The sequence below is a fragment of the Oncorhynchus kisutch genome, linkage group LG12 (assembly GCF_002021735.2).
Source record: "Oncorhynchus kisutch isolate 150728-3 linkage group LG12, Okis_V2, whole genome shotgun sequence".
Classification (NCBI taxonomy): Eukaryota; Metazoa; Chordata; class Actinopteri; order Salmoniformes; family Salmonidae; genus Oncorhynchus; species Oncorhynchus kisutch.
In genome coordinates, this window is record NC_034185.2 from 44,656,412 (window position 1) to 44,669,294 (window position 12,883).

Sequence of the window (12,883 nt, forward strand, 5' to 3'; positions counted from 1 at the left end):
CAAATACTTTCACTTTTACTCAAGTAGTATTTTACTGGGTGACTTTCACATGAGTCATTTTCTATTAAGGTATCATTACTTTTACTAAAGTATGACAATTGGGTACTTTTTCCACCACTGTGTACAGGTAGTAAGTACACCATCATGCTTTTGTGTTTCCATAAAGATTCTTTAGTTGTGGACACTACATCACCGTACTCCCTCTCGGTCCGCATCTTTGTAAGTCACCTTGATTTATCAGTTTCTTTATGAAAATATTTAATGAACTCCATCACAGTAGCTAAAGCGGCACACAAGTAGACTACAAATGAATCCTGGGCCGGCATGCCCTGAGCTGGTGAAGTGAGCGCTACTGGAGCGAAATTGGAGCTGGTGAGAAGGCCGACGCTCCAGCCTTTGGGAATCTCGCACCAGTCAAATTGGGTACGCTCCGCACCAGCTCTGCTCACATACTCTGGTCCGAACAGCCACCACAGCAGACGCAGATCACCATGACCAAAGCAAGAGCAAGGAAATCTGTGGTAGTGATGTGCAGATCGCAAACGAGTCGTTCTTTTTAAATGACTTGACTGATTTGAGAATCATTATTATTTTTGATTGAACTGCTGGCTGGAGTAAAATAAATTAATTGCAGTGAAGGATTGAGACACGCTCCTCTGTCTCATAGACGTGTTCAGACCAACAACTGTTTATCATATGTGTGCACAAGAAAATAGATCATGCTGCAGGCTGAGCACATATGGCTTTTTATTGCTTCATATTAAATGAACATGACAAACAAAACTCTTCGCCAAATTTCATTGAAAGCCTCTGAAAAAAATCAAGAATTGTTGGCCACAGATAAAAATACTTCGCAGATCTTGGAGGGACTGGATATCAGTCATTGGTTAAAGTGGAAATGTGTAACTTTTTGGGCAACCCAACCAAATTCACACAGAAATCAGAGTTATAGATCTACCATTCATTGACTTTCGGTTTTGTACACCAGCTTCAAACAGCTAAAACAACATGTTTTGATTATGGAAGATATATTTCACAGTGGTTTAGATGGTACAATGAATCTCTACACTATACTAGCTTATTTTGTCGCATAAACTGAAATTAGGTGAACTATTCGAGTTTCAGCAAACAGGAAATGGCGGAGCGATTTCTGCATTGTGCAACTTTAAAATAGTATTTGCATTCATTGAAATGTTGAGCATTTCATTGAGCCTGCCTGGAGTGCTAGATGGGCAGTGTTTGCACTTTTGAGACTATCCCATTGGTTCCATATCCCCAGGCAAGCTCAATCTAGTGTAGTTAAAGTATTTGAAAGAAAAAGAAAACAAGATGCTGATGGACAGAGATCAGCCAATAAAACCAGTGGTTGTTAAGTCCATCGATTTACAGTCAAGTCCCGTTCTGAGGCGCTGTGAAACCAGACTGTTAGAGAAAGATAGAGCTGGCTGGTGGATGTGATTAGTTATTATCTGACAATGCTAAAAAGGATGGTAGCACAGGTGGCGGCTTCTAGAAACTTCCTGAACACATAGTTGATATACTAGGCTAGCTCAATATGTCAAACGATAGACACTTTCGTCCTTTCTAGCGTGGTCGTTTAGTGACCACCATAAATGCGCCCATCCAGCTCACCGTCTCTCGTTGCAGGCCTCACAACTGCACACGGTGTCAGCGGTCATAGGGGTGGTGAGGTCTGGGACGGGGAGAGTGGGGAGGGTTGGGGGTGTGCCACCATTGGTCAGTCTGCCCCCTGCAGCGGGCAGCTCCTGGCCCAAGCCTCCGTTACCCACAGGCATGTGCAACAGGAAGTCTTGGCTCTGGGGGAATAAGAAATGACAGGGCATCAGAACATGCAAAAAAGCAATGATAATGCAACCAAGAGCGACCATAAAGGTGACTTAACGTTACCAACTGTTGCCTTAGGTCTGTACTCTGAAGTATTTCATTGCAGCAAAGTGCACAGAGATCGATGCTCATTATACTAGACTAGAGACAAAATTCCAGAACAGGAGAGAAATTAGAGAACGTAATCAAGCAAAATAGCAGAAAAAGGGAAAGGAAAAACAAGCGCATTCCAGGCCAGAGGGACACTCCAGGAATTGTCAGGCTCTTCCCAACTTTCAAATTCAATTAGCCTAGCAATTAGCTGCTAGACGTCGCCAACACAGAGTGGCTCATAGGAGTGAGGCAAGGCAGTGTATGCGGAACAGCCACTAACATGTCATCAGCAAGAGAGACGTCTAAACACTGGTGTGGCTTTCTGTCTGAGGTTATTATCTCCCGCTGATAGCAAAGGAGGAGCCAAAGCCTCTATAATGCTGAGTCATCTGACAGAGGGAAACTAATGTTTTACAATGTGTGTGTTTGGTCAGGACTCAGGTGTTTCTGCTCCTTGTTACAGTCCACCTGTAGCTTGCCTGTTTCCTCCGCTTTCTCTCTGTGTGGTATGCGTCTTTGTGGTATGGGTCGGTCGGTCTCTCTTTGGCCGTGTTCAAGAGCATCAAATCGGTGATGCATTGTGATAAATGGTGACTGACTAATCTACAAATAATGAGGAGTTATTTATGACACTAGGTCATTTGTAGATCAGTCAGTGGGCAGTCACAAGCCCTCAACCTCTTTATTCCTTGTTGTAATCTACCTTTAGTACACCTGTCGCCATCTCTCTCTTTTGCGCCGACTCTATGGATGTGTTTGAGCAGTAACGCTAACAAAGTCGACTGTAGAAGAAAGTTGGCAAGGCTCAGATCAACATGGAAGTGTCAACATAGCTGCTATTGTTCATAAAAAAATGTTCTTTATAAAATGTCAAAATAAAAATGTCTATACCCTCATATCACACTCACAAACTGAAAACATAACTTGTGTAAAATGTATTGATTACAAGAGGTCTCAAATATCACTTTTGTTTGGATCTCCTGTTTCTTTACAATCGCAGTAAAGTTGGTTCCTGTTTCAGTCACATCTTTGGTCACATTCGCGTGGTTCAACCAAAAACACCCTAATGATTGGTTGACAAATGGTGCCTCCCACAACACAGGTGATGAATGCATGGTGCAGTTGGTGAGAAGCAACTACAGCGACTTGAATGTGACTTCATAAAAAAACTGCATGACCTTTGATCACATGGTTTTGTGAAGTTCATGCAGTCAAACTGGAGGTGCAAGTCAGAAAATGTTTATCCTCATAATGCAACACACATTGAAAGGCCTAGACTAAATGTTTCTGTTACTTGATATAATCCACCAATGCCTGCCTGCATCTATCTAGGGCTTGGTTATCCACTAACTGTACACAAACATCCACTTAAACAGCCATTGTCATTCAGTTCATTGGTCCAGCATCACCTTTTCACCACCATACTTCTCCCTCCCTCCACCCATACCCCTCCACCAGCCTGTGGTGACTCACCACCAGCGACTGCTCCAGGGAGGCGTGGCGGTCCTCCTTCTCCACCGTGCGCCGGCAGTCGGGGCACACCCACAGGGGCAGCTGCAGAGCGCTGGGGGACTTGGGGGGCTGTGCCATACCGTTCGGTCCCGCCCCGGGGAGCATTGCGTCAGGATGGAGGGTGCTGTCTGGCTTGCGCTCACTCCGGCACAGGAGGCAGCGGTCGCCGGTGGTAGAATATGGGGCCCTCTGGCTCAGGCCAAATGTGAATGGGGTCTGGTGGTTGGAGACGGAGTGGATGTCAAGTTAGAAGAGTGTGTGTAGCACTACTGTAGTGGCAGTAAGCAGTAGCTACTAACTAGTGCTCCAATATGTAGCCTACCCAGGCAGGTTTTAAAGTTAAGACAGGGTCACGGGCAGTAAGCACAAACAGGTGGAAAAAAATTGAAAATTGGAAACCGATTGGTAAAGTTATTATTGGTCATAACGTTTAGGATGGGCCTTTCCCATTTCAAAACTTTTTCATACATTTTGTGCCTACTGAATGCCACCTGGGGCTTTTCAGTCCACCCAGTGATACTCACAACAGATAAGCTGATGCTGATCTATGTTACCGTAGGCCTAACAGGAGTATCTGCAGAGACAGTGAGTGATGCATTACCTGAAGGACTCCAGAGAAGTCGGAATTCACCGGCCCCTCCGAAAACTGTGGTGTAACGTTACCGTTCATAGAGACCTGGAGGACACAAAGGGCCCGACATAAACCAACACCTCCGGAGTCACCCCTCTCATTAGCACCGATGCCAAGCGTCTATTACAAGGCTATCTGAAGCATGTTAGCGCTTGACCTGGCTGGGGGCTACTTGGCCACACACAATTAAGATTTGTCTCCGAATTGTGTTATTTGAACATGAAATAAAACACAAAGCAGTTGATGATATGTCCTGGCGATATTGCAAAGAACATATGCAGATATTACTTTTCATATTAATGCTCGGCGCAGCAGTATATTGATGGGGCCAGCAAGTTCACCTGCTGTTTCTGTCTTCAACAGACAATCTTTACATAAGCAGAGTGTAGTCTTGATTTGTATGCACTTTGCAAAGATTTTGTAAACATCTGAAGAATGAATCAAAACACACTGATTAGTTAAACAAAAGGTTATGTGAATATTATATTACTTCTTAGATGGAAATAATAGCCCTGACTAGTGTAAATGCTGATCTAGGCAAATTCCTTCCACAATAAGTAGCTTGGTCTAGGCAATAAGTTAAGCTCATCTTGAGCTTTCAAAGAAACAAACATTAAGACCACTATCACAACTCTGATGTTGGTAGGCCTATATTCTGGGGCTTACATCCGTTCTATAGATGGATCATAGCAATTTGTAAGAATCACGATCAAGGGTTCACAAAGTAAAACTTTGCCACAATATGTGTTCTTCTCCTGATTTATTTTCTGCAACCTTTGCCTAAATCCCAAATGATGGGGAAACTGTCTGGCATATAGGCTAGCTAGGCTAATGAAACTGAGTGAGTGCAATACAATGCATTGCATTTAGCTCAAATCAGACTTTCCTTGGATTTGCTTAGACAGTGACTAAGTATTAACAAGTCTGCATTATGGACTTTTTTGGGACAATTGGCTCATCATATGAGGAAGTCCTTCAGCCCTAAAGATGATAAACCTAGTCGCGGCCAATGTGACATACACATGATAGGCCTAGTCTTTGGTGATTAGTGGATGTTGTTTCCCTGGCTACTGTTGTGATATAGAAAAGACTGACAAGGCATAGCTGCAATATATGGAGACAAGACAAGAAACCATGAGTAAAGCAAGACACTCAATATACCATTTGACAGCCAAGTATGTAATGTTGCAATACCATTGGTATATTGTAGGATCATGGTTGTGGAAGTCATTTGGCTCACTTGGCTGTGTGACAGTAGTCTTGCAGTTGTCTTACACATGTGTCTGTAAACACCGTGGACGACCTAACTAGTAATGACCTTCCTATTAAATAATTGGTATGAGTAAACAAACTATAGGCCTACTGTTACTTAGCAGGCTAATCCGATGACACTGCCAGACTCGACTGAGACTTCATGTTTGTAAACAGTAACGTTAGTCTGGTGAGCTACTACTCCTGCTAAAATTGTGAATATGAAAACATCAGACAAGAAATTAAAGGCCAACTGGCTGTCCAAATTGTTGCGCATTGTTAACAAGCTACATACTGTACCTAGATGCTAGTCAGGAACAAGAGACAATTCAGTTTAAGGACACAGTGCAGTGGCGATGGGCAGGTTGGTCATAGTTAACGTTAGTTTACACGCTAACGTTAGTATCCATCTAGCAAGTAACAAACATCCACTCCCACAACGTCGCGAACAGTTAGATAATAAGATAACGACTGTCGTGTAAGCAAAATCGGCTATTTTCGGTCTGTCAACATTGTGGTTGTCGAGTAACGTTAGCTAGAACAAGATAGCTAGAAACGTCAGCCGGTCTAGTTTATTTTCAAATTGAGCAAGTAGCTAACGTTATAACTAACGCGTTACCGTATATAGAAAGCTTACTAACGTAGTTAGTCAGCTAAACTAACTTGTTGGCTGTTGTCGACGTCAGGTTCCCATTTCCCGAGTTAACGTTAGCTAGCTAGCTTCCTCGGTAGCTGGGCTAGCTACTGAAGAATGTCAGGCCTCAAATGTCTGTCGATTATGTGTAATCAAAATCTCTGACGTTAGTGTTCAACACGTCAACTGTATATTCTCACCTCTCCGTTCAGGCCTGTTATTGAGCCCATGTTCCCATTTCCAGAGCTCCCTGATGTCAGAAAGCCCATGGTAGACACGGGTGTTGCCGTGGCTTGAAGACTCAGGTCCGTGGCTGAAACCCCGGCCTTGCCACTGGTACTGCAGACAGTACTACTGCAGCTACTGCTGCCACCGCCCCGCTTGTTCTTCCTGCGTTTAGCACCTCGTTTAGCATCGGTTGGACTCATTATCCCACAAAAGTCAGAGACAACTTGCCGTCCAGTACAGGCAGAGTCTCAGGTGGAATGTCTGGCTCAAATCCCTCTGGTATAAATAGACGATATTTTAAAGACTTCCAGTTAGACAACCACCCAGTACCTTCAGAGTACTTAGACTTGAGATTTCAATATGGCCACTGGACAGGAATTGGCTGCTCGAGCTTGCGCTGCAACAGTACGTCCCCCTTCTCTCTTAAAGGATTCATGGGAAATGATGTTTTTCTCATTAGTGCTGGTGAGGTCATAGGTGAGATGGATGATGACAAACTGGTTTTCTGACTCTATCCCCAAAATTGTGAAGAACACCAGAAGTGACCATTCATGATCTCATTCATAACCATTCCTGTTCATCAATGCAAGTGGCCATTTGTAGGCTATTGGTATGTGCAATGACGTGTCCTCGAGGGGGAGTGGGCAAGTATTTCAGGAGTTTTATGGCTTGGGGGTAGAAGCTGTTAAGAAGCCTTTTGGACCTAGACTTGAAGCTCCGGTACCGCTTGTTGTGCGGTAGCAGAGAATAGTCTATGATTAGGGTGGCTGGAGTCTTTGACAATTTTTAGGGCCTTCCTCTGACACCGCCTGGTATAGAGGTCCTGGATGGCAGGAAGCTTGGCCCCAGTGATGTACTGGGCCATACGCACTACCCTCTGTAGGGACTTGCGGTCGGAGGCCGCGCAGTTGCCATACCAGGCAGTGATGCAACCAGTGGTGCTGTAGACCTTTTTGAGAATCTGAGGACCCATGCCAAATAGCATTCTCACGTGAAAGTGGCAGCTCTACCTACGTGAAAGCGGCAGCTCCTTGAAAGCGGCAGCTCTACCCTTTACCTCAGTGCGGATGTTGCCTGTAATCAATGGCTTCTGGTTGGGATATGTGTGTACAGTCACTGTGGGGATGACGTCATGACTGATGTGGTGTACTCTTCAATGCCATCGGAAGAATCCCGGAACATATTCCAGTCTATGCTCGCAAAACAGTCTTGTAGCTTAACATCTGTGTCATCTGAACACTTCTTTATTGATGGAGTCACTGACGCTTCCTGCTTTAGTTTTTGATTGTAAGTGGGAAATCAGGATATAATTATGGTCAGATTTGCCAAATAGATGGCGAGGTAGAGCTTTGTACGCATCTCTGTGTGTGGAGTAAAGGTGGTCAAGAGTTTTTTTCCCTCTGGTTGCACATTTAACATGCTGGTAGAAATACGGTAAAACGGATTTAAGTTTCCCTGCAGTAAAGTCCCCAGACACAAGGAGCGACACCACTGGATGAGCGTTTTCCTGTTTGAGTATGGCCTTATACAGCTCATTGAGTGTGGTCGTAGTGTCAGCATCAGTTTGTGGTGGTAAATAGACAGATACAAAAAATATAGATGAAAACTCTCTTGATAAATAGTGTGGTCTACAGCTTATCATGAGATACTTTACCTCAGGTGAGCAAAACCTTGAGACTTCCTTAATATTAGATTTCGTGCACCAGCGTAAACCCCGCCAGCTGCATGTTATCCGTGTCGTCGTTCAACCACAACTCGGTGAAACATAAGATATTACCATTTTTAATATCCCATTGGTAGGATATTCGTGATCGTAGCTTGTCTATTTTGTCATCCAATGATTGTACGTTGGCTAATAGGACAGATTACCCATTCGCCGTTGGATCCTTACAAGGCATCCCGACCTACGTCCCAGATATCTCCGTCTCTTTCTCATGTGATTGACGGGGATTTGGGCCTTGTCGGGTGTCTGAAGTAAATCCTTGGCATCCGACTCCTTAAAGAAAAATCTTCATCCAGTATGAGGTGAGTAATCGCAGTCTGTCACGAATCCCGCCGAAGATGGTGCCTTTTCCTATTCGGGCGGTGCTCGGCGGTCGTCATCGCCGGCCTAATAGCTGCCATCGATTCCCTTTCCTTTTGTTTCTGTTAATTGGGTCTAATTGGTTACACCTGTTTTGAGTTAGTTTTGTTTGTAGGCTATTTAAGGGCACTAGGCCCGCTGAGTATTGTGCGGGCTTGTTCTCTGTTTATTTATCTCTATTTTTCCGGACAGTTTTAGTCCTGTATATTTTGTTTCATGCGCCCTTGTGTTTTGCATGTCCGTGTCTCCGCTGTCTTTGGAATAAAAAGATCCACGTACGGAATTACCTGCTCTCTGCGCTTGACTCCTCCACTCACCATTCATAGAAGTCATAACACAGTCCTGATATCCAGAAGCTCTTTTTGGTCATAAAAGACGGTGGCAGAAACATTATGTACAAAATAAGTTACAAATAATGTGGGAAAAATAACACAATAGCACAATTGGTTAGGAGTCCGTAAAACGGAAGCCATCTCCTCCGGCGCCGTTCATTTCAATCCAGTGAGCTGTACTAGGTAATGACAGATTCTTAATTTCCTTAACTAGGCTTCACTCTTTAGATCCTCGTTCATCTTCTGTGTGAATAATTTCCTGGAGGGTAGCTTTCTCCGTCTCTGCCCTTGCATTCTCAGTCTTGGTATGCTTGGAGGCGCGTTTAAGATCTTCTGCATCCTGAAGCTCTTACCCACATCTCAGCTTTCTCTTTCTAAACTTTCTCATGAGTATCCTGGATATCTCTGGTGGTGAGCACTGAGCAGCAGATCTTCCTCACCATCTCTCCCTGCTCCCTCTTCCAGAGCCTCTCCTTCTGGGCCCACTGGTCTGACAACCTGGCCTTGTGCTGATTCCAGTCCAGCTCTAAGGATTTGTTCTGCTCCCATTTCACATTCCTGCTCAAACACCAGAATATTGGTTATTAGGTCCTCGTGCTTAGGTCTTCATGCTCCTTTCTCCTCTCCTTTCCTCGTCCATTGCAGTACCTTCGGAAAGTATTTAGACCCCTTTACTTTGTCCACATTTTGGTACGTTACAGCCTTAATCTACAATTGATTAAATAAAACAAATCCTCAGCAAACTACACACTTCCCCATAATTTATACTAAATAAACACAGAAATACCTTTTTTACATAAGTATTCAGACCCTTTGTATGAGACTCGAAATTGAGCATGCAGGTGCATCCATCATTGAGATGAGTCCTTAACTGGCAGTCCTCAACTGGCCCCAATGCACAACTGAGCAAGAGGACATGTACATTAGAGTGTCTAGTTTGAGAAACAGACGCCTCACAAGTCCTCAACTGGCAACTTCATTAAATAGTACCCGCAAAACACCAGTCTCAACGTCAACAGTGAAGAGGTGACTCCGGGATGCTGGCCTTCTAGGCAGAGTTGCAAAGAAAAATCCATATCTCAGACTGGCCAATAAAAATAAAATATTAAGATGGGCAAAAGAATACAGACACTGGACATTAGGAACTCTGCCTTGAAGGCCAGCATCACGGAGTCACCTCTTCACTGTTGACGTTGAGACTGGTGTTTTGCGGGTACTATTTAATGAAGCTGCCAGTTGAGGACTTGTGAGGCGTCTGTTTCTCAAACTAGACACTCTAATGTACTTGTCCTCTTGCTCAGTTGTGCATCAGGGCCCCCACTCCTCTTTCCAATCTGGTTAGAGACAGTTTGCGCTGTTCTGTGCATGGAGTAATACACAGCGCTGTACGAGATCTTCAGTTTCTTGGCAATTTGTCGCATGGAATAGCCTTCATTTCTCAGAACAAGAATAGACTGACGAGTTTCAGAAGAAAGTCCTTTGTTTCTGGTCATTGTGAGCCTGTAATTGAACCCACAAATGCTGATGCTTCAGATCACAACTAGTTTAAAGAAGGTTTTATTGCTTCTTTAATTAGCACAACAGTTTTCAGCTGTGTTTCAACTTTTTCTCAACTAGCCTACCTGGTTAAATAAAGGTGAAATAAATTTTTAAAAACAAATTATATACAGTTGAAAGTTTTATTTGTCATATGTCCAGTGAAATGCTGGAAATAAATAAGGATTTCTGTTTTATTTTTATAAATTGGGAAACATTTCTAAAAACCTGTTTTTGCTTTGCCTTTATGTAATCCATATTATGTCATCCATTTTAGAATAAGGCTGTAACGTAACAAAATGTGGAAAAAGTCAAGGGGTCTGAATACTTTCCGAATGTGTTGGCAGGGATTAGGAGAAAGTGACTGGTAGCAGGATTAATAATAATAGTAAACAGTTTGGCAGCAGCATAAGTGTTGGTGAGTGTGTGTTTGTAAGTTTGTGTATGTGCAAGAGTGTCAGTGTAGGCGTGATAAACAGATATACATGTAAACAGGAGTAATGGTGACCAGTAGCAGGATAAATAGATAAATACTAATGGTAATGGTAATGGAAATCAGCAATCCTTGAACAGCAGCATAGCGGTAGTAATAAATCAAATCAATAATAATTTTAGCACGAGTGTAGGTGTGAGGGAGTGTGCGATTGTGGGTATCTGGGTGTGCGTGTGAGTAAGAATGACAGTAAAGGTGTGTGTGACTGAGTGGGTAGAGACCTGTGGATGGGCATAGAGTCAGTGTGGATAGTTTGTGGGAGAGGGAGAGCAGTAGTTGTTAGCCATTTCAGGGGGGATAGAAGCTGTTTAGGATTCTGTTGGTCTGAGCCTTGAAGCACTGGTACCGCCTGCCACACAGGACCTTGCAGAACGGTTCGTAGCTCAGGAGGATAGAGTCTTCATCAATTATTCAGGCCTTTCTCAGACACTGCCTGGCATGTACGTCCTGGATGTCTGGGAGCTTACCCCCAGTGATGCACTGGGCCATCCTCACAACCCTCTGTTGGGCCCTCCGGTCAAGGGCCCTAGATAATCCATTTATGTACCCTAGTTACTCTGGATAAGAGCCAAATCTCACTTAGGGCCCCTGAACCTATCTATATGGTCTTTGGAAAATATAATCAATTAGCTAAGAAAATTGTATATTGGCAACAAAATTATTTTACTGTATCAGCAGGGTGTGTTCTGCAATCCAACAGTAGGAGGAGCCATGCACAAGTGTAGAGCATGCATGCATGCTCAGTAGTATCCAGATGCAGCCTGTGAATAAAACTAGCCTGTCACCAAAACCAATACTATCGCCGTCTACTTGGCTGTGGTTAATCCCTACCACATACATGTGAACTCTTCCTTTATTTCCTATATTCCTTTCCTCGCTCTCTTTCCTTTCCTCCTACCCTAGCTTCATTTTCTTTGCTCCTTTCCTAACTTCCTTTTCTTCTTCCTTTCCTTTCCTCTCTACTGGCTGTGGTTATTCCCTACCACATATATTTTCTCTCCTACATTATTTTTCTCCTTTCCTCTCTCCCTTTCTTTTCCTCCTTTTCTAGCTTCCTTTCCTTCCCTACCTCAATTTATCCTATTTCACTATCTACCTTTCCTTATCTTCTTAACTTTCCTAGCTACCTTTTCCTAACTTACTTCCCTTCTTCCTTTCATTTCCTACTTTTCTTCCATCCCTATCACCCTTTCCCTAACCCCTTTTCTTTCCTAGCTTTCACCTCCCTTTCCTTGCTTCCTTTCCTAACTCCCTTTCTATTATTGGCTTCCTTTCCTAACTTCCTTTCCTCACCTCCTTCCCTAGCTGCTTTCCTTTCTCCCTTTTCCTATGGAAGGGAGCTAAGAGATAGAGAAGGTGGAGCGGAAAGGGAGGAAAATTAGCTAAGAAAGGAGGAAAGGAAAGGGAGCAAGGAAAGGAATCTAGGGAATAAAATGTGTAAAGGAAAGGAAGAAGGAAAGGAAGCTAGGGAAGTGAGCTGGGAAAGGCAGAAAAGAGGTGAGGGTAGGAGGAGAGGAAAGGGAGGTATGAAAGGAAATGAAGATCTGTATCTCCTAGCCCCATTCTCTAGCTAGTAAAGGAGGAAAGGAAGCTAGGGTAGTAAGTTTGGTTAGTAAGTTAGTGGTAGTAAGTAGTAAATTAGGGGTAAGTTAGTAGTCTGTTGTTATCCCTTTGGTGGTGTGCTGGCTGTGCTTTGGCGAAGTGGTTTGGGTTATATCCTGCCTGGTTGGCCCTATCCAGTGGTAACAAAGTGTCCTTTTCTGGATCTGGTTTGAGCTCAAACAGGGTTTCCACTAGCTTCTTTAGCCACAAAGTCAAAAAACCCGCCCATCTTCTTAAAATGTGATTTTAACCCTAATAATAACCACAACCTTAACCACACTGCTAACCTTAAGCCTTAACCTTAAATTAAGACCAAAAAGCACATTTTTGTAGCCAATTGTGATATTGTGACTGTGGAATCTGACTTTGTGGCTATATAAAAGCTACTTTAGAAACCCTGAAGCAGGGTTGACACCTGTGTGAAACTAGTAGTGATGGGTCGTTCGCGAACGAGTCGGCTCTAAGAGCCGGCTCTTGTAGGTGAACGTTGGGAGCCGGTTCGCATAAGAAGAGCTGAATCTACTTATAAAAATAAATACAAAAATTAAGATCAAGCGCACACACTACACAAAAATCAAGCGCACACACTACACATTTGTTCTGACTGTCTGCTCAGACTTAACATCCTCACCTGTTCCTGTCA

At 43.6% G+C, this 12,883-nt stretch overlaps 1 protein-coding gene across 1 annotated transcript in view; it reads right to left on the minus strand.

The window, feature by feature from the left end:
* The window catches only part of fam193a (family with sequence similarity 193 member A), a 30,190-nt gene extending 23,603 nt beyond the window's left edge, over positions 1-6,587 (minus strand). The window contains exons 1-4 of the mRNA XM_020497039.2: positions 6,167-6,587; positions 4,052-4,126; positions 3,412-3,666; positions 1,633-1,817 (exon numbers count right to left, since the gene is read on the minus strand). Coding sequence (XP_020352628.1) covers positions 1,633-1,817; positions 3,412-3,666; positions 4,052-4,126; positions 6,167-6,394 — 743 coding nt within the window. The 5' untranslated portion in view covers positions 6,395-6,587. The remainder of the gene's footprint in view (positions 1-1,632; positions 1,818-3,411; positions 3,667-4,051; positions 4,127-6,166) is intronic.
* Between the last annotated feature and the right edge of the window lie 6,296 nt (positions 6,588-12,883).